The 20,350-nt window shown below is 49.3% G+C and overlaps 3 protein-coding genes across 3 annotated transcripts; 1 reads left to right on the top strand and 2 right to left on the bottom strand.

The window, feature by feature from the left end:
- MUCL3 (mucin like 3) lies at nt 1–10,283 on the bottom strand. The gene is made up of 3 exons (XM_088024377.1): nt 10,202–10,283; nt 671–3,099; nt 1–147 (listed from the first exon to the last, which is right to left on the bottom strand). The coding sequence occupies exons 1-3, from the start codon at nt 10,281–10,283 to the stop codon at nt 1–3; spliced, it is 2,658 nt and encodes an 885-aa protein (XP_087880503.1).
- A 2,919-nt stretch (nt 10,284–13,202) lies between these two features.
- LOC148164155 (uncharacterized) lies at nt 13,203–16,926 on the bottom strand. The gene is made up of 6 exons (XM_088023774.1): nt 16,869–16,926; nt 16,444–16,672; nt 15,920–16,411; nt 15,095–15,234; nt 14,098–14,201; nt 13,203–13,307 (listed from the first exon to the last, which is right to left on the bottom strand). The coding sequence occupies exons 1-6, from the start codon at nt 16,924–16,926 to the stop codon at nt 13,203–13,205; spliced, it is 1,128 nt and encodes a 375-aa protein (XP_087879900.1).
- A 2,126-nt stretch (nt 16,927–19,052) lies between these two features.
- SFTA2 (surfactant associated 2) lies at nt 19,053–19,669 on the top strand. Its single transcript, XM_028091044.2, has 3 exons — nt 19,053–19,113; nt 19,344–19,432; nt 19,583–19,669. The coding sequence occupies exons 1-3, from the start codon at nt 19,053–19,055 to the stop codon at nt 19,667–19,669; spliced, it is 237 nt and encodes a 78-aa protein (XP_027946845.1).
- The last annotated feature ends 681 nt before the right edge of the window (nt 19,670–20,350 follow it).

Raw genomic sequence — 20,350 nt, forward strand, 5'->3', positions numbered from 1 at the left:
TCACCGTGGGGAAGCGATCTGGCCCATGCCAAGAGTCTGCTGCTCCATCAGGTAGACTGGATAGGAGTTAGGACCCCCATCATTCTCTGGGTCATTGTCCTTCTTGTTCTGGATCAGTGCATGGTGTGTTTTCATCATATAGGAGACCTGTGATTAGGAGAAAGGAGGAATGGGTTTCATCTGCTATGTCATTTACTTTCCTCAACACCCATAATCCTTTGATTCTATTCTTCCTGACCCTAGACCTTTAGCTTCCTCCTTTCCCAAGATTCCATCCAAACCTTGATCCTTATTCCAGCCCCAGATCCCATGCACTAAGTCCCAGACTTCATCTCCAATTCCTCCCTTCCTGCTTCCTTCTCCTCTGTCCAATTTTCCCTATCCTAATATACCCTATTCTCACATCCCAGATTCTTTCTCCAACCCCAATTTTCCCCTATTCTACACCCTTTTTTCTCAGCCAGAGACTTCTCTCCAATGCCATTGTTCATGCCTCATGCATCATTGTCTTGCCCCATAGTTTTCACCACCATTACCCCTCTATTACTACCATCCCTCCACTACCATGCCTCTTTTTCTGAGCTAATTACTCCCTCTGGTTCAGATCCATAATCTCTTGTCAACTCCCTATCTCATGGGTTTGCTCCCCTGTAGCATCCCTCTCCCTTACCAAAATGATAAGGCCAAGGAATATCAGGAAGAGAATCACAGCCACCAGGACCACAATAACTATGGCCCATGCAGGGAATGAATCATTCTCTCTCATTCCTCCAGCATGAAGACCTCTCTGTGAGCCATCTTTGTTCTGATATGAATGGCTTTTGTTGCTTGGGGTCTCTGACGTGGTGGAACTCAGCTCCACGTGAGATGTGGTGAGAGTAAAAGGACCAATGGCTGAGGTGGTCTTCCTCCCATGGTCCTTAGACACTTCTGGGGCTCTTTTGGTCTTCCCATTGGCTAGGGTGGTCTTCCCCCCATGGTCCTTGGACCCCTCTGGGGCTCTGGTGGTCTTCCCACTGGCTAGGGTGGTCTTCTCCCCATGGTCCTTGGACCCTTCTAGGGCTCCTGTTGTCTTCCCCCCATGGTCCTTAGACCCTTCTGGGGCTCTGGTGGTCTTCCCATTGGCTACGGTGGTCTTCTCCCCATGGTCCTTGGACCCTTCTGGGGATTTGGTGGTCATCCCATTGGCTAGGGTGGTCTTCTCCCCATGGTCCTTGGACCCTTCTAGGGCTCCTGTGGTCTTCCCCCCATGGTCCTTGGACCCCTCTGGGGCTCTGGTGGTCTTCCCACTGGTTAGGGTGGTCTTCTCCCCATGGTCCTTGGACCCTTCTAGGGCTCCTGTTGTCTTCCCCCCATGGTCCTTAGACCCCTCTGGGGCTCTGGTGGTCTTCCCATTGGCTACGGTGGTCTTCTCCCCATGGTCCTTGGACCCTTCTGGGGCTTTGGTGGTCATCCCATTGGCTAGGGTGGTCTTCTCCCCATGGTCCTTGGACCCTTCTAGGGCTCCTGTGGTCTTCCCCCCATGGTCCTTGGACCCCTCTGGGGCTCTGGTGGTCTTCCCACTGGCTAGGGTGGTCTTCTCCCCATGGTCCTTGGACCCTTCTAGGGCTCCTGTTGTCTTCCCCCCATGGTCCTTAGACCCCTCTGGGGCTCTGGTGGTCTTCCCATTGGCTACGGTGGTCTTCTCCCCATGGTCCTTGGACCCTTCTGGGGCTTTGGTGGTCATCCCATTGGCTAGGGTGGTCTTCTCCCCATGGTCCTTGGACCCTTCTAGGGCTCCTGTGGTCTTCCCCCCATGGTCCTTGGACCCCTCTGGGGCTCTGGTGGTCTTCCCACTGGCTAGGGTGGTCTTCTCCCCATGGTCCTTGGACCCTTCTAGGGCTCCTGTTGTCTTCCCCCCATGGTCCTTAGACTCCTCTGGGGCTCTGGTGGTCTTCCCATTGGCTACGGTGGTCTTCTCCCCATGGTCCTTGGACCCTTCTAGGGCTCCTGTGGTCTTCCCCCCATGGTCCTTAGACCCTTCTAGGGCTCCTGTGGTCTTCCCCCCATGGTCCTTGGACTCTTCTGAGGCTCTTGTGGTCTTCCTGCTGGAGGGAGTCCTGTTCTGTCCATGTTTCTTGGACTTTTCTTGGGTTCTTGTGGTCTTCTCATTGGTTGATTTAGTCTCTTCTCCATGTTTTGTAGGCTCTGCTGGAACTCCTGGGTTCTTCTTATAAGACAATGTGGCCCCTTTTCCATTTTCCACTGGGTTTACTAGTGATCTTGTGATATTTATATGAGCTGATGTGGTCTTATGTATGTGTACTGTAAGTGTGGCTGGCATTTGTGTGGTCTTTTCAGTGGCTGATGTGGTCCTGTTTATGTGTTCTATAGTCTTCATCACAGTCTTGTCTGAGGCAACTGTAATTCTGGGACTAGTAACTGTTTTATGATCTTCAGTTCTTTTTGACCTTTCTGGGGTTCTTGTAGCCTCATATGATACATTTGTGGCTGTTACGCTTTTGCCTGTGGAGGATTTAGATATTTTATTGGTCTCTAGACTGACCGTATTGTGGACAGGATTTATGGTCTTGTGTGAAGTAATGCTTTTACTGTCTAAAGTAGTGTTGCTGTTTCCTATTTTAGTGTATGTGCTGCCAAAGTGAGCACGTGTGTTGATGTTTCCTGAAGGTGTTACAGTTTTACGTTGGTTTCCTGAACCTATTTTGTTTTTGTTGGTCTTAGTGCAAGCTGTTTTGTTCTTGAGTGCTGTGCTTAGATGTTTTGCACCAGACGGTCCTTTGTGTGTGTTAGTAGAGTCAGTAGGATCAACAGAGCGTTCATTCTGGACATCTGGGTCTTTTTCTTGATTGCTGGGGTTTTTCTCAGAAGTAGGAGGAACTTCCTGATGACTTGCAGACTTTTGGAAATTATCTGTAGGATTGTAAGTTGGCTTGAAATGGTGTGTAGTGTTGCAATGGTGTTTTAGCTTAGGGGTTTCTATAGATTTACTGAGGTCCAGAGGGCTCCGGTCTGAATGGAGAGCAATAGGAGGAGGGAACAAATGATCAGATGCCTGGGAATCATCAGTTTTCTGAAGTCCTTGAGATGTGATAGCACCTGTGAAGGAAGAAAAGCAAATAAGAAATTTCCATTATGTTCTTCCTTGCTTCTCTGTCCACTTCTGTCTCTAGGGATCCCTTTATTACCTTAGATATATCTCCTCAGCCAGTATCCTCAGAATACTATGATATATAACCCCCACTTTCTCCTCTAGTCTCTGGACCTTTGTTCAGGCTGTGCCTTCAGCAAGTAGCCACCTCACCTCTTTTCCACCTTTACTCTTCAGTTCTCAGTTTCAGACCTTTCTGGCTTTATGGCATCTTTCCAGATCCTTCCAAGCAGATAAGATCTAGCTTCATCTCAGTGCTCAAAAAATTATTTGTTAATACCCTTCAACTGGACATTACAGTTATTTGTGTGCCTGTCAACCTCTACCTCCTGCCACGCCTATCAAATCATAAGATTTTGAGATCAGATATTGACTTGCATTTTGCCCCACAAATGCTCCTTTAGTTTGTATACTTATGGAATGAAGTTCCCTTTCCATGACGGAGCTGAGAGGAAAGGGAACAAATACCAGAATCTCCATCTTCCCATAACATTCCAGCTCCATCCCAAATGTAACTGTGTGAGAGACTGAGGTAAGATTTCTGGCAGAACTTCCCAGAGGGATTAACAAGTAGACACGGATGATGAATGAAAGAAAGCTCAGAAGAGGAAAGGAGGGTGGATAGAGAAGGGAGATGGGAAACTTCCATTTTGGTATTAAAGTTTGGTCTGGATGCAGAGAAATAGATGAAATGACTCAATCCTTATGGTTCCCCAATGACTCCTTCACACACCTATAGCCCCTTCACACACCTTCACACACCTATAGCCATCTGGGATAGATGAAGGTCACCCTCCTGAAAGAAAAAGGTATCTGGTTGGGGTCCTGAAAGGAGTGAATGAAGCAGCTGAATTCTGGAAGGACTGACCATGTTTAAGAACAGGGTGTGAGAGGAAAAAAACCTCTATCAGTGAACATATATGGACCTTAATTACATGGAAAAACAACCAATGGGGACAGAGGAGATGTCTCTGATACCTAGCCAGGAGATCGCCAAAGAGTGAGAGAAATAGTGTTGTTACATAACTGAGATTTCCAGTCTCTGTTAGCTCAAGGCTGCAACCAGAACCTGGACCCATTCCCAATCATAGAAAACCACAATCCACCCACCTGCCTGCTGCCGATGAGAGTAAGGGACTGGGGAACTCCTTGAAAGAAATATGGGTGGGAAAAGAAGAGGGTGAGGATACTAGAGAAGCCCAAGTCTCTGAAGGGATTTGAGATTAGAGAGAGAAACGAGGGCTGAATTTTCAGGCCCTCACTCCACTATGTTAGTTCCGTTCTTTGATTCCCTCAGCAGCAATCCCAATGATAGCTGCTGTTCATTGGCCACATTCTCTGGGCCAAGAGCTCAGGTGGTTGCCTCATAGACATTCTCTTTCTGGATTTTCTTCTAGGGTGACTGATCTCACAGCTCCCCCAAAATGTGCCTTAGAAACTGTCAGCCTCCCTATCTTTTCTTTTTAAGATTTTATTTTTATTTATTCATGAAAGACAGAGAGAGAGAGGCAGAGGGAGAAGCAGGCTCCCAAGGAGCAGGGAGCCCGATGCGGGACTCGATCCCAGGACCCTGGGATCATGACCTGAGCCGAAGGCAGACACTTAACCATCTGAGCCACCCAGGCACCCTCAGCCTCCCTATCTTATAGCCAAGAAACTTGAGTTTCAAGTTTCACCCTGGAGGAATGGTGACTTGCACACCATCCCACAGCAATAGCCGTGGCCAACCTTTCTTGCACACTTACTATGAAACAGGCAGGTCTTATGAATGAGGACATGTATTAACTCATTTACTTCTCACAACAGCCCTTTGAAGTTGAGAACTATTCACTATTCTCCCCTTTTTATAGATGAGAAAACAAGGTTCAGAGAGGTTAAGTAACCTCCCCAAGGACACTCCCCAAATAAGAAGTTGAGCCAGAGTTTGAACACACAGTCTGGGTTCCCAGGCCCAGGCTCCTGCTGGTTAAGACTACATTACACAAACTATAGGTCAGCCCAGCTGTTGGGAAAGGAAGAATGCTGGCATTTGTGGAACCCCTAAAGAATGCTGTCTCTACATTCGTTTATTTAATCTTCACCACAAACCTGTGAGACAAATATACAGTCTTACTATTTTATAGGTAAGAAAAGGAAGTCCAAAGAGATTAAATAATTGGCAAAGTCAGGCTTCTCACTACACCCCAGATGCTTTTACTTTTTTTAATTTTTAATTTTTTAGAGAGAGAGAGAGTTGGTGGGGGGGGCAGAGGGAGAGAGAGAGAATCTGAAGCAGGCTTCACACTCAGCACGGAGCCTGACACAGGGCTCAATCTCACGACCCTGCGATCATGACCTGAGCTGAAATCAAGAGTTGGACGCTTAGCTGACTGAGCCACCCAGGAAATCCCTATCCCAGATGCTTTACAATGTGATAAGGGATGAATAAATACACATAGAGTAAATAAATGAGCAGCAGCGGCACAGTGGCGAATTCCAATGGCCTTAAAAAATCAGAGGACAGGGTCGGAGTGCAGGCTTTGTCCCTCACTAGCTTGGCATCCTTGCTTAGGTCGCTTAAATGTTCAGAAGCTCCATATCCTCGACTGTAAATAACAATGATGTCGACGGCACCAGCTTGAGCATAGAAGATTCTTTACAGAGTTTATTAAATCCAAATTGCAGTCTTTGAAAGAGTCTCATACTTTGCCCTGTTCTCCTGGTAGTAAGCGGAACCTGAGCCTATGGTCTTCCGCAGCCCCTGCTAGCTCTCCTGACCCACCTACTCCATATACCTCGGAGGGCTTGACCACCTCTTCCAAAGGGCAGCCTGCATTCCTGGGCCACTTCCCCTGCTGTGTTTTATCAATATGACACTCATCATTCTCTAGTATATAAGGAATATATCCCACAATGGCAGGGATTTTTGTTTTATTCATTGCTAGGTACCCAGCCTAGAGGAAGCACTTTATACATATTTGTTGAAGGGGTGATTGACAGAATATTTTAAGACTGATGAAAATTCTTCAGAAACAGGGCCAACAACCTTTCCTTATGCACATTAAGTAAAAAAGCAAACATAACTGTGACCTCCAAAGGTTGGAAAACCAAAGGGTAATTTCTGCCATGTGAAATAATTGAGCCCCTGAGGTGTTTTTTTAATTTAAATTTTATTTTATTAATTTATTTAAGAGAAAGAGAGAGTGAGAGAGAGCACAAGCAGAGGGAGCAGCAGAGGGAGAGGGAGAAGCAGGCTCCCCACTGAGCAGGGAGCCCAATGTGGGGCTCAATCCCAGGACCATGAGATCATGACCGAAGCCAAAGGCAGACGCTTAACCAACTGAGCCACCCAGGTGCCCCAAGACCCTGAGATGTTAAAAGAAGTCCTGCAGCATACCAGTTCTGGGATACTGGCTATCATTTAACCCCAGGGGCCACATAATCAATAACTAGACTCAGATAACTAGATCTTAGAATTCCAGATCTACATCACACAATTGTGGAACCATCGATTATAAAATCTGGAGTCAAACTCAAAGAATTCCTTGGTTCTGAGTTCAGCCATGAAGCAAATCAGTGACTAACACACTCCCCCCCCCACCTGCTATGAGATGACCATCTCTTCTCCCCAGTAAATCTACCATTGGTAGCAGTTTTAGTTCCCTAGGAAGTTTTCACCATGAGATATTCATTTCACTGACTACAATAATGGCCTGAAAGTAACTTTTTTGGTCACTGATAGGCAGAGAGGAAAATCTGGCTTTAGCACAGGACATTGGAGGTGGATGCTCAGCCTGGATTAAAGAATGAAAACAAATCCACAACATCAAAACTATGTGCAGTTCCAAAGGTCTATTCAATCTGTTTCATTCTCTTATTTGAAAAGAAGGTGGACATCCTGCTAGGTGACTCATGATGTAGGGTCTTTGTCAGAGCAGCCGCACCCAAAGGAGCATATCTGGTGTTTCTTGGTGTCCTGCCCCTAGAAGATGCCTTACTCCATGTGTAATAATATGGGTAAATGCTTGAAATGTCTATAGAACATAAGCTCAATATGTGACCTAAAACTCAGAATAAAAAGACTAAAGAGAAATATACTCAAATTGTTGCCTGGGTGGGTAACTGGGGAGTATTAGGAGATATTTTATTTTTCTTTCTCATTTTTTCAATTTTCCAGTTTCTATAATGAGCATATATTATTTCTGTCATATAAATTAAATCAAATAACATTTATTATAGGAAAACATCCTTTTTAGATTCTCTCTAGGACCTCAGCCCCACTTGTGCTCTCCTCATAGATGACTTAATCTAGTTTCTGCACCTCTGATTCTGTGGCTGCATGACACAGACCCTGGGTTTCTAAGATCCAGTTATCTGAGTCTGGGCATTGACTAGTCCTGTGGATAAATGATGGGGGAGAAGGACCAGAACTGTGGGCTAAGGTCTTTATCCATCCCAGTCATCACTCTTCCCTCTCTACCCTGGCCTCGCTCCCTGCTGGACATAGTCATGTGCCCAGCTGGCCCCACAGTCCAGCTCCAACCTGACCCCATCCCAACTTTATCCCAGTCTCAAGCCCTCCCCACCTATCATCCACTTGCTCTTCTTTACAGGATCTGAGTGTCCACTGCCCTGGCCCTTCCCTCAGCCCTCCCCCCCCTCCCACCCAGGCAGGTTCTAGTGGCTATCTCCCCAGACAACACACACAGAGCCCAGAGTGTCCTGTTCGAGAATTTGGATCTCAAGTCTGCCCTGCACCTGTCTGTGTCCTAGAGCAAATCTCCCTCAAAAGTGAATGTGTATCTGACCTCACTGATATGAGGAATTCTTAATCTCAGGAAACAAACTGAGGGTTACTGGAGTGGTGGGGGGTGGGAGGGATGGGGTGGCTGGGTGATAGACATTGGGGAGGGTATGTGCTACGGTGAGCGCTGTGAATTGTGCAAGACTGTTGACTCACAGATCTGTACTTCTGAAACAAATAACGCAACATATTTTAAGAAAAAAGAAAAAGAAGAAGATAACAGGAGAGGAAGAAAAGGGGAGTATGTCAGAGGGGGAGACGAACCATGAGAGACGTTGGACTCTGAAAAACAAACTGAGGGTTCTGGAGGGGAGGGGGGTAGGGGGATGGGTGAGCCTGGTGATGGGTATTGAGGAGGGCACGTTCTGCATGGAGCACTGGGTGTTATGAACAAACAATGAATCATGGAACACTGCACCAAAAACTAATGATGTAATATATGGTGATTAACATAACAATAAAAAATTAAAAAAAATTCAAAAAAAAAAGTGAATGTGTATGGAGTTGATTCATGACTCTTGCCCTTCTACTCTGTACCTACAGATTCCTCTTCCTGGGCAACAGCACAACAGAAGGTGGTGGAGAGCAGCAGGGGGGATAGCAGCCTGACAGGAAGGCGGAGAGAAGAGACTGGAGATTGGGAGGCTGACGATGGCTCTGGTACCTCTGTCCCCAGACCCTTGAGGTAGGTGGAAGGACATCAAGTCAGGGCACAAACAGAATGCACTGCTGAGACCTAGCAGAGGCCGCTTGAAGATTCCTCAGTCCCTGCCCCTACCATCCACCAGACACTTGGTCCTGTTGCCCCCATCCCTTCTGGCCCCAACATGACAGGAGCTCAGGGAAGGAGAAACTTCCTCCAATATCACCCTCAGTCAAGCACTATTAGCAGGAGAAGCTTCTACCCTCCCTGTCCCAAATACTAGCTGGAGCATCCAGACTCACAACTTTCTGGGCCCTGGTTTGCAATCATCAACATCGTTGCCATGAATAACCCTATCCAGTACATAGAGAGTCTTTCTCTTTTTTTTATTTAAATTTTTAATTGTTATGTTAATCACCATACATTACATCATTAGTTTTGGATGTAGTGTTCCATGATTCATTGTTTGTGCATAACACCCAGTGCTCCATGCAGAATGTGCCCTCTTTAATACCCATCACCAGGCTAACCCATCACCAGGCTAACCCATCCCCCCACCCTCCTCCCCTCTAGAACCCTCAGTTTGTTTTTCAGAGTCCATCGTTAGAGAGTCTTTCTGAATCTATTTGTGTATGTCTGCCTTATGAAGATCCTCCTTCAAGTCACCCAGGTCCCCTCCGAACTGCCCCTGTGTTTGGCCTCTCTACTCCCTGGGATCAGTCACAGAACTCTTTCTTAACTAAGTGAACTAATTTGGTGATTTCACTTCAACTTGTAGGTTCTGTTTTGCTTATTAAACTTTTCCATATATATTTTCTCACCAAAGCCCTGGGATGTTTCCCAACTGTAACATAGGGGGACAAAACCACACATACCTTATCGAGTTGCTATAAGGATTAAATAAGTAAACGTGGATGAAGTGCCCAGAACAATGCCTAGCACATAGTAAGTGCTCAGTAAGCATCAGCTACTGGTATTGGCCAGGTGTGAGGACGTCCAGACTAATTAAATGGGCCACACTTCAGAGTAGAACCAAGATCTACTAGAACAGGGTTTTTGGGAGAGAAATGCACCCCTTGCCTCTGGAGGGAAGCAGGCAATGTGGAGTGTCAGAATCCCTGTTTGCTACCTTCATGACTTTGGACAAGTCCCTTTACCTCTCTGGGTCACACTCTCCTAACTACAAAGTGGGATATTGTTAACCACCTTAGGGGATTTGAGGAGCTAAAATGAGATGGCGTATTGTGAGCCCCTGTGAGCTCCTTGCACACAGCAGATTTAGCGAATGTCAGGTCCCCCCTGCTATACCAGCCTGTACAGTGTCTCTATGTAAACTGGAGGAAGCCCCACTCCAGGTGGATGCAGCCTTGCAGGCCATGTCTTGAGAAGCAAAGCACAAACTGGATTTCATCTCCTACCTGCCTGTTAGCCAGCAAACTTGAACAGTGACTACCCTAGGCAATTTTTGCAACAACCCCATACCCACACCCCTTCCCACTGCACAGTCACCTGCTGTTCATTTCTTTGCTTGGTCATTGAACCCCACAAGTGCTAAGAAACAATCCCTCTCAGTCTTCTGTCTCCCTGTGTTATGGTGACCCCTTTGCCTCTGAGGGCATCTTACCTGCCTCCCAAGAAGCTAGAAGGACGAAGATGCAGCCCCAGAAGCCAAAGGTAGAGCAGATGCGGTGGGCTGGCTGGGCCATGTCAGAGTTGGACAGCTGCTTGGGGCCATGGGCTGGGGTCCCCTCAGCTTATATGGGTCCATATTTGACGTCATGGGGGCTGGGGCCCCTCAGGTCTAAACCTTAAACAAATGGAACCGCCCTACCCCACAGCGGTGCCCTGATAACGGGAGACCGCAGCTGCTGCGTCATGGAGCCAGGCACCTGGGTGTCTGCTGAATGGGTGGGATCTGAGAAAAGGAACATAGAGCGGGCAGACTCCTGACCCAGCCCCAGCAGAGGGAGTGGGGACTGGGTGGGGGTGGCCTCCAGGGCTCTGGGGAGGTAGGGAGCAAATGGCTGGACTCTAGAAGGACTGAGCTCTGATGGGTGGAGCGGAGAGGGGGATGACTGGGTGCTCAGGTTATAGGAAGAGATTCAAATTCTGGTTCTTCTCCAGCTTCACATTTGCCTTCCTGCCTCTCTCACGTCAGCCCTGCTTTCCACACCCCTAACTCACACATGGTCACTCTTTTTGTCCCGGGTGGAGTCATCCATGAGTATCAGGTGAAAGAGCAAAGAAGAGGAAAGCCCTCACATGGCCCACTACTGCAGAGACAGGTGCTTCCAGATGTTCAGAGATGACACAACAAGATGTGGAGACAGTGAGGGCAGTGACAGGGAGAAGCAACAGGACAGATACAGAAGCCCAGGACCTGACATCACACACCTCACCGGGGATTCAGACAGGACACAGAGGCTGAGATTTATCTTTGGTGGAGATGCCTGGTATACAAGGGCTCTGCCTTCAGCCCACCGCTCCCCTCCTCTCCCATATCAGCCCAGTGGCCATCTCTTTGCCTCAAGTCCCCATCCACCCCTATACAGAAATGCAGACATCTCATTTTTAGGATCTCCTGGAGTCTCCATCTTTCCTTTCTCCTGATTCCTTGTCTAGAGCAAGCAGTAGTTCAGAAGACTGTCAAAATTAATTCACTGGACTCCCAAAATGTCAGTGCCTGGGGCTGGAGTTGCAGTGGGGCACAAACTACCGAGGTCAAGGAGAGAGAAAGTCATGAGTCCAGGCATCCAAGTCACCACCCCGCTGTGACTCAGTTGATCTGCTTACAGTGGGCCTCCTCTCATGGAAAGTAAGCACCCTGCAGGCGAGGTCTTTGCCTTGACCTCTGCTGCTTCCCCATCACCTGAGACAGCGCCTGGGACACAGTAGACAGTCAGTAAGCACTTACTGTTGGGCTGTCTGGAGGGGGTACCTGGGCCACCAAATGCCTTTCTGCAGGCAGCAGAGCAGGCAGAGGGCATGGAGAAGGTCAAGATCTAAAGGGCAAGAAGCCAGGGCCTCAGGGTAGTGGGGCTCGCGGGAGGACCAGCAGACTGGACATGTGAATTTCTCTCATCATTTGGTGTGACTTGTCCCTAAGCCCGAGGCAGGGCTGGAATGAGTGAGAAGAGACTAGGTCGACTGCTCATTAATGTGACTAATGGGAGGTTGATGAGGCTGCATGGAGTCAGGCCAAATACTGATGTCAGAACTAGGTGGCCTGCCTCCCAAGCAATGCACCCTGCAAGACGGGGCACCTAAGGCAGCAACAGGGCATCCACTGCAACTCCATCTGGACTCAGAGTGACTGACAACCCTTTTTCCACTAGTCCCCAGCCTCACCCAGTCTTCTAGGAAAGTGGTTCTCAACAGAGAAGGACAGTTTTACTCCCCCAATGAACATCTGGCAAAGTCTGGAGATATTCTTGTCACACTTGGAGGATGCTGCTAGCATCTAGTGGATAGAGGCCAGAGATGCTGCTTAACATAATACATAATGCACAGGACAGCTCCCAGCAAAGAACTCTCCAGCCCAATATGTCGGTAGTGTTGAGATTGGCAGTCTCTGTTCTGGTTGGGTAAATAAGCACCCTCCCTTCTCTTTTAGCCACAACTTGCCCCAGAGGATCCATACATCTGAGTTAGAGGAACTGGGGGGTTAGTAGAGGCTCAAGTTGATTTCTTAGTGTGAGTAAGAGTTTGTTGTGCCTGAGCCAGAGGCTGAGGGGCCAGTCACAAAACAACCCTACTAGCTTCTAATGTTTGAGCATGTATTGTGTACCAAAGAATGTGCTAAGCACCTTACCTTGTTATAGCCTATGAGGTTAGCAATGTGAGCCTCATTTTTACGGATGAGAATAAACAACCTCAGATCAGGAAAGTGACTTGCTCAAGGTCACACACCTGGTAAACAGGAGACCAGACTCAGCCAGTGCCTGCCCGATGGCAAAGCCCACGTGCTTTGACAAATACACAGTGGCTAGGAGACGAGTAGAGGGGCTAGTGTTTTATTTAGCAAGAATTGTGTCCTTCATCCACTCAGAGTGGTCTAGGGGGGCATCACAGAACCCCTGAGGGAGGCTATGAGGAGAAATTGGTGAGAAAGTGAGAGAATCAGGGGTCTTGGGAGGGCGAGGAGGCCAGCCCAAAGGGGCTCCATATGAAAGGAGCTGTGAAGGGAGACTTGCCCATCCTGAACGTGGGGGGCCCAAAGTGTCCTTAGCTAATGAGCTTCTCTGAGGAAGAGGGTGGGATGGGAAGAAAGGGTGAGGGGCAAAGGTTCCAACCATCCAGACCTAGATTCCATGAAAGCTGGAAGACCCCTGGAGACCATGTAGCTCTGGTCCTTCCTTCTGCAGATGAGAAAAGTGTATCAGAGAAGTTAGGTGCCAGATGGCAGGCTGGTGGCAGGACCGGGACTGGAATCTCAGCCTCCCACTTGATGACTGACCATGGACTTCCCCTTACAATGTTGGTGGAGGAAACCTGGTTGGGCCGGTAGCCCCAGGAATCTACTGTAGGAAATTGCCCCAGTTAGCTGAATGGGAAGCTGAGACTGGGAATGAGTCTATTTTAGAGAGAAAGGGGGAAGGATACTCCATTATCCTGGTCCTGCCCCTTCATTTGACAGGGTAGCACTGGCTGGTGTCCTCCTGGTGGCAGCTATTAGAGATCACAGAGCCACAACCACACTCCACACTCATTTCCTTCTGGAACTGGCAGGCCTGGGAGACGAGGGATGGATAGGTTGGGTTAACTGAGGGCCCCAGGAACCTGCTGTCCAGCCCTCCGCTCTCCCCATGCACTGCTGCCTCTTTTTGACAACTCAGGTTCTCAGCATTCCTTTTCAAGCAAAACAATAATAATGATCAACAAGACTAATTTACTGAGCACTTACTAATGCCAAGCACCTAAGGGCTTTACGTGTATAGCTCATTTCATTCTCCAACAGCCCTTTGAAATGGATGCTATCATTCTCATTTTATCCAGCATTCATTTATCAAATGAGGGCTACATCTCATCTATAAAATGAGGGGTAATAATATCACCTACATCACAGGCACATGGGTATGTATGTACATATAGCCCCTGGCATATAATACATGCTATTTAAGTACTAGTTATTATTATTAAGGAGAAATCTGGAGCAAAGAGAGGTTAAGTAACTTGCACAAGGTCATATAGCTATAATAGTAGAGCTAGGATTCAACACCCAGGTTAACGTGATCCACAGAGCAGACAGCTCTTCACTGCCTAGAGCTAAATTTAGTGTCTCCCTGGGCTGGTCAGCCTCCAGCCCTCCCCAGCCTCCTTCGGTGGCCCCAAGTCCCCATCCCTGCCTGGTCAGTGTTTCAGCCACCCAGACAAGGTTTCCTTTCCCCCTCACCTCTCCCTAAGTGTGGCAGGCTGGCATCCTCCTCCCTGAAGCCCCTGTTCTTCTCGGAGTCCTGGAATGCCAGGTCCCAGCCCCACTGGCCTTGGGGACCCACACATTTAGGGCACAGCTTCACTCACCTTCTTGATACCATACAGTAGGCTGGCCAGTGTGGCCACTACAGTGAGAGTGATTGGCATGATGGCCCAGTCCTGGACAGGGTTCTTCTCCTGAGGCTTCGGGCCTGAGGAGCAGAGAGGAACAGCGATCAAGGCAGGAGGAACCTCAACCCCCAGCTCCCCACTGCCCTCCATGGCTTTCCATCTTTCCTTCTGTGACTCTGATGTCTGTGCAGCTCAAAGACCACACCTCTCTGTGGAGTTCTCTCCGCATCTTGAGAACAGAATCTCAGTGGAGGGGGTTTTTCAAGGGCTTCCATCCAAGCCACAGCCACCTCTTCCCTGACACCTGTGGACATATGTCTGTCGGTCTCTAAACTCTTCACTGACATCCACATCTTTCCGTCTTTCTGAACCTTCTTCCAGTATCTCCGGCTCTGTTGTCTATGTCTCTCTCAGTCTGCGATGTGTCTGCTATGAGGATGCCCAGGCAGGCCTCTCTCCTTCTTCTGAACCCCAGTCCTTCCCACCCCCCTGGCCTGATGCTAGTTATCAAGGGGAGCTAGAGCCTGTTGTTCTGTCTTCCCTCCCCTCATTTCCTGTCCTCAGCTACCGGGGCGGGGGGGGGGGGCGGGGGGGGAGGCTGGCCATGCCTCCCCTGCTGGGAATGGAGGGCAGAAGAGGAGGAAACAGAGGGAGGAGGGAGAATAGGATCCTTGGAGGGGATGCTTCTTGCACCAGAAAGACGGGTCAGGCCATGAGGAAGGAGGTTGGAAACTTTTTAAGGAAGCAGTCAGGTAACAGATATCTGGCTGTTGGTGTGACCAGAAGCACCAAAACCCCTTTAAGAATTGTGGACATCCTCAGACATACTCAAAACACAGCTGAAAGCAGGCACGAAATGCCTGTTCCTACGCTCCCCTCCAAGAGTGAGGGCTGGCTGCAGAAGAATAAGAGAGAATGGGTCCAACCAACATCTTTACTGTTAAATGGCCCAATGCAAATAAGAGCACCTTACTGGTGTGGAGGCCGAGCTCAGGGCATGTGGTGACCGCTCTAGCCATTATGGGAGTGGAAACTCCTGAGACAGCCATGCCGGGTGTGGAAGGCCAGGCACAGTGGGAGCAGTTCCTGGGGCTGCTGTGAGGGAGACAGATCCTAGAAGGGCAGAGACAGAAAATGGCCAGGAGAGATCAAAGTGAGAGCAGAAGCAGAAATTACATCCAGTGCACCCTCAGTCAAAATCCCAGCAAGTTGTTGGTATAAGTTAATGAACTGACTCTATGAAAATGAAGACTGTGAATGGCCAAGAAATCTTAAAGCAAAAGAGAAGTAGAAGACTTATCCTACCAGATCTTGAAACTTTGGTACAAAACTGTGGTCATTAAGTACTGTGGCACTGACATAAGAATAGACACAGAAGAACAGAATAGAGTCCAGAAATAGACCCCCACATATATGCTCACTTGACTTTGGATAAAGGTACTCACACAATTCAATGGTGGGCAGAGAGGGAGGGTCTTTGAAATAAATAGTTCTGGGACAATTGGTTATCCATAAGGGGAGAAAATGAACCAACCTCTACCTCACCCCATGCACAGAAAGTAATCGAAGATAGATCATAGGCTTAAATGTCAGAGCCTAAATAAAAAGCTTCCAGAAGAATATATAGGAGAATATTTTTTTGACTCTGATGTAGGCAAAAAAAAGTCTTAGGCAGGATACAAAAGGCACTAACTACAAGAGAAAAATTTTGTGAATTGAAAAGCAGAAGGGGGTCCTTTGTATAGCCACCAAGGCCAGGGCACTGCTTCAGTGAGCTTCTGGGGAACTGTCGACCTACCCATGGCCAAGCACAGGAAGCCCCCGCCCTGAACCACGGGCCAAGCTAAAGAGCCCTTCAGAGATTGATTGAGCAACAGAAATATCACCTGGCGACACCGAGACTGTTACTGCAGTGCTCCCAGAAATGGTGGTAGCTGAAGTCTGAGGACTACTGGGAAAACCCCCAGAAGTTGAAGAACCTGTTGAGAAACTCACAAAGACGGGGCAGAGACTGTCAGAGATCTCCCCAGGGATGGTGGGGAGACCGGCAGAGATGGTGGGGAGACTGGTAGACACAGTGGGGAGACTGGTGGAGATCTCCCCAGACATGCTAGGGAGACCGGAAGAGACAGTGGGGAGACCAGCAGAGATGGTGGGGAGACTGGTAGACACAGTGGGGAGACTGGCAGAGATCTCCTCTGAGATGGTGGGGAAACCAGCAGAGACAGTAGGGAGACAAGCAGAGATGATAGGGAGACTGGCAGAGAGAGTGGGGAAACTGGCAGAGACCTCCTCAGAGATGGTGGGGAGATGGCAGAGATGGTGGGGAGACCGGTAGACAAAGTGGGGAGACTGGCGGACATCTCCTCTGAGATGGCGGGGAAACCAGCAGAGACAGAGGGGAGACCAGCAGAGATGTTAGGGAGACCGCCAGAGAGAGTGGGGAGACTGGCAGAGACAGTGGGGAGACCAGCAGAGATGACAGGGAGACAGAGACAGTGGCAGAGACAGTGGGGAGACCAGCAGAGACAGTGAGGAGACCGGCAGAGATCTCCTCAGAAATAGTTAGGAGACTGGCAGAGGTATCTTGAGAACTTGAGGGACTCTCAGAGGTAGTCAGGATGCATCCAGATACTGTTTCCCGATGAGCTCAGCTGAGCTGTTGGAAGAAGAAGAAAAAGGAAGTGATGGGGTTAGAAGAGTTGGCCATGTCCCTGGGTCCAGAGCCCACATCTTCACCCCGACACCCCTTTTCAGAGGATGGTGTTCCTGCAGGCCCAGAAACAGCACCAGTGCAGCATCCATGGTGCCTTTCCAGATCCATCTCCCTGGCTCTTTAAAGGCTCTCAGGCTGATTACAAGTCTCAGGAGAGCCAGGTGTGTCCAGGCCTCCATCAACCCCAGGATCTCCATCCCCAGGGAGAGGTCACCAAGATGTCCCCGGGGGATTAACCTATCCCAGCCTGATCCCAGGAAACAGTGGGTGAGGGGGAGAGTGAGTGAGAGAGGCTGAGGACTTCCCTACCTGGCCCTCAGGCTCTTCCCAGACTTGGGACCAATCTCCCACGCCCAAGTCAATCTCCAGCCCAGACTTTCCTCAAAGGAAGGGTGTCCTCTCCCAGAGTGCTCTTGCTCCTAGAAGTACAACCATTGGGGGTGAGTATACACGGGTCCCTTGAGGAAGCAGAATTTGGGAGCTGGATGGAGGTGGAGAATGTCAAGGCCTGGGGCCTGCATCTGACCTTTGGGAGACCTCAGGGCAGGGTAAACACCTGAGCCATCTCTCACCTAGCTTGCTGTGGCCCACAAAGCTTTCCATTCCTTTGGCAGAGAAGGGGCAAGGGGAGAAGAGGAGCATCAGGGAAGACATGAATCATGTTCCAGAACAGTGCAATGCAGAAGTTCAGAACCTAGCTCTGAAGACAAACGGCACTGAATCCACTACTCCCAACCTACACAATCTCAGGCAAGTCATGTGACCTAAGTCCTCATTTCTTCACCCCTAAAATGGGGTGATCTAGTACTTACTTCAAAGGGTCATTACAAGAATTAAAGGAAATAATGGTTCGAATGTTCCTAGCAAACAGCAGTGTCAGCCATGACTATATAGAAAGAGTTGGGGGCACCAGCTGGGAAAGACATAAGGGTGCCCCCACTCTCCTCTTAAGAAGACTCAGATGCCCCAAAGCATCTGTCTGTGCTCCTGCTTTCTACCCCCAGCTCATACCTCCTCTGCCTGCTGATCTTTCTGCCCATATATTCTTTCCATTCTTGTTTGCCTGCTCTCTTGTGCAAGTCTGCGAGTCCTTGAATGCCTCACTTTATTTATTTTTAGGGTGTAAGCAGTGTCTCCTTCCATCTCTCCACTTTCTTGTTTTTGCTTTTGGCTTCTCTCCTTGAGTCTGCCCAGTGGTCTCACTGCTTCCATCCCTCTGTGCTTGGGCCACTGGTTTTCATGGGAGGAGGGTGATAGTACACAGTCATGCAAGTAGGAAGACGAAGGGCATGTGTTTTTGTGTGTTCTGGGGGGTTTATGTGACTAGTGTGTCAATCTGTTGAGCTTGTCCCTGTGTCTGGCATAATGAGGGATGGGTTCTAATCTCTCTGCTACTGACCTGCTTGCTGTGTGACCTTAGTGAGTCATATGGCCTCTCGGGGCTTTGGTTTCCTAATTTGTAATGCAAGAGGGTAAACTAGATGGACTCCAAACTCTCTCTCCATATCTGTCCTTGTTTTCGTCATTCGGAGTGCCTGTGTATACAGCTGTTGATTGGGAGGATGAGTGTGCATAAGGCAAGGGTTGGGAGGATATCTGATGAAAGTCTCCACCTGAATAGATAGGATGTTTTAGAACAAGTAAAACACAACATTCAAAGATGAAAGTTCCCCCTTACACAGATTTCTCACCTAGAAAACCACTGTGCCTGGGGGAGCAGGACACCTGGGTTTGGGAAGAAACTTGGTGTAATCTACCCCTCCCTTTTGGGCCCACATTCCTGAACCCTTTGGTGGTGTGAAAGATGGAAAGTAATTGCAGTTAATAATTAATCCCTGAAGAGCAAGGAGAGGCCCGGGTTTGGGTGGGGCCCGGACACCTACAGGAGGGACACCTCCTTAACCTCCCTCTCTGTAGGCCTGGGCACCCTCCCCCTCAAGTCTCCAGATATAGGGGAGGGGGGCACAGGATTGAGGAAAGGGAACCACCTTCTATTTTCCCCAACAGCCCAGTGAATGGCCCTCTCCTGGGTCCTCAAAGCCTTATTGGGAAAACTGGAAAATCCAGTTACCCAGCTTCCCTCTCCCCTTGCCCCCCAAACGCCTGGGCTTAAGGATTGAGTGGAGTGCAGAAAGGCAGGTCTGGTAAGGAGAGCCAGCCAGAGCTTCAGACATCTCTTCTGTCCATCAGCGAAGCAAGAAGCAAGGGGGCCACAATGGGGGCCAGGATGCCCTTCTTCCTCTTCCTGACTCTCCTGGGCAGCTCCCAGGGAACAGGTGAGGGCCGGAGGGCTTGATGCCTGGGTGCTCATGGCAGGGAGAGGCCAAAGAGGGGAGTGAGAGGGACAGAGCACCCAGTCCCAAGCTCTCAGCCTGGGGCTGAACCCCTGCATGGGTAGGGTCTGGAAGGGCATTGTCAGGGAAGAGGAGCGGGGGAGGGGAGCAGGGGATGGGGTACTCGTGTCTCTGAGGGAATACGGCCCTAAGCTCTGTTTTTGGGTCCCTAGGGCCAGGATTGACTTTGCAGCTGAAGCTGAAGGGCTCCTTTCTAACAAATTTCTCCTATGAGTCCAGCTTCCTGGAATTGCTCGAGAAGGTAGTTCTTTGGGAGGGGAAAAACAAGGCTGTGTGACCTCGAAGTGTGTTTCCGACTCGGTGTGGGCCTCCCTGCTGGGGCCTGGCCATCTCCAAGGGATGAGTGAGAACCATCTTACACCATTCCCCTCTAACCCTTTCTGTCCCCCAGCTCTGCCTCCTCCTTCACCTCCCGTCAGGGACCAACGTCACCCTCCATCATGCAGGATCCCCACGCCATGTCACCTGCGAAGTCTGAGAATGGTCAAACTCTGTGTCCCCCCCTTGGCCCAGGCATTTGGCCACCGAGGTACAAGAGGGATGCCCTAACCCTGATGAGTAAATGTGCTGAATTCAGTGACTTGCCTTTGTGGGTTCATGAGCAAAGGACCAGCAGGAAAACACAACTGGACACCAAAGTCTCTGACTCTCCCCTTTATTAAGCAGAGGGGTTCCGGGACAGACACCCTCTACCTCAACACCAGTGTGAAAGGCCTAGAAAGAATCTGGGGAATTAACTGGGGACACACGCACCACACCCACATACGCATGTGCGTGAACATACACTTCAAGCTGAGATCTTCGTATGACACCCAGGAATAAAGCAAACCAGCCTGTACTGAATTCTTACTTTGTTCCAGGCTCGATGCTTTCCCATTTTGATGCTTGCAGTGATCTTGAATGTAGCATAAGAGGTGTCATTATCCAATTTTACAGATGAAGACTGAGGCTTACCGAGGGTGAGTCACTCACTTGCGGGCCATTTGCAGCAGACAGGTCCAACACCAGACAAATGCCTCGGCTTGAGCAGGATTTTCATTTCATCTCTCTTTGCTTCAGCCTTGGGGCTGGGAGCTCAGGAGCCCAGAGAGGAATGTGGACAGAACAGGCCCCACACAGGTCAGTTAGGGTAGGAGGTGGGCGTGGGGGGAGGCAGCCC

This window comes from Eumetopias jubatus, unplaced genomic scaffold (assembly GCF_037043125.1).
Source record: "Eumetopias jubatus isolate StellerSeaLion01/CBP00866 unplaced genomic scaffold, mEumJub1_p1.0 scaffold_6, whole genome shotgun sequence".
Classification (NCBI taxonomy): domain Eukaryota; kingdom Metazoa; phylum Chordata; class Mammalia; order Carnivora; family Otariidae; genus Eumetopias; species Eumetopias jubatus.

What these genes read in the sequence shown, in the direction of transcription:
- MUCL3 (XM_088024377.1), bottom strand. Translation starts at nt 10,283, where the DNA reads ATGGCCCAGCCAGCCCACCGCATCTGCTCTACCTTTGGCTTCTGGGGC. An exon ending in TCTAGCTTCTTGGGAGGCAG is followed by an intron (nt 3,100 to 10,201) that starts GTAAGATGCCCT and finishes CTTCCTTCACAG; the next exon opens with GTGCTATCACATCTCAAGGA. An exon ending in TCCTTGGCCTTATCATTTTG is followed by an intron (nt 148 to 670) that starts GTAAGGGAGAGG and finishes TCCTAATCACAG; the next exon opens with GTCTCCTATATGATGAAAAC.
- LOC148164155 (XM_088023774.1), bottom strand. Translation starts at nt 16,926, where the DNA reads ATGGATGCTGCACTGGTGCTGTTTCTGGGCCTGCAGGAACACCATCCT. An exon ending in CTTCCTGTGCTTGGCCATGG is followed by an intron (nt 15,235 to 15,919) that starts GTAGGTCGACAG and finishes CTGCCCTTCTAG; the next exon opens with GATCTGTCTCCCTCACAGCA. An exon ending in TACTGTATGGTATCAAGAAG is followed by an intron (nt 13,308 to 14,097) that starts GTGAGTGAAGCT and finishes CTCGTCTCCCAG; the next exon opens with GCCTGCCAGTTCCAGAAGGA.
- SFTA2 (XM_028091044.2), top strand. Translation starts at nt 19,053, where the DNA reads ATGGGGGCCAGGATGCCCTTCTTCCTCTTCCTGACTCTCCTGGGCAGC. An exon ending in GGGCAGCTCCCAGGGAACAG is followed by an intron (nt 19,114 to 19,343) that starts GTGAGGGCCGGA and finishes TTGGGTCCCTAG; the next exon opens with GGCCAGGATTGACTTTGCAG. An exon ending in TCCTGGAATTGCTCGAGAAG is followed by an intron (nt 19,433 to 19,582) that starts GTAGTTCTTTGG and finishes TCTGTCCCCCAG; the next exon opens with CTCTGCCTCCTCCTTCACCT.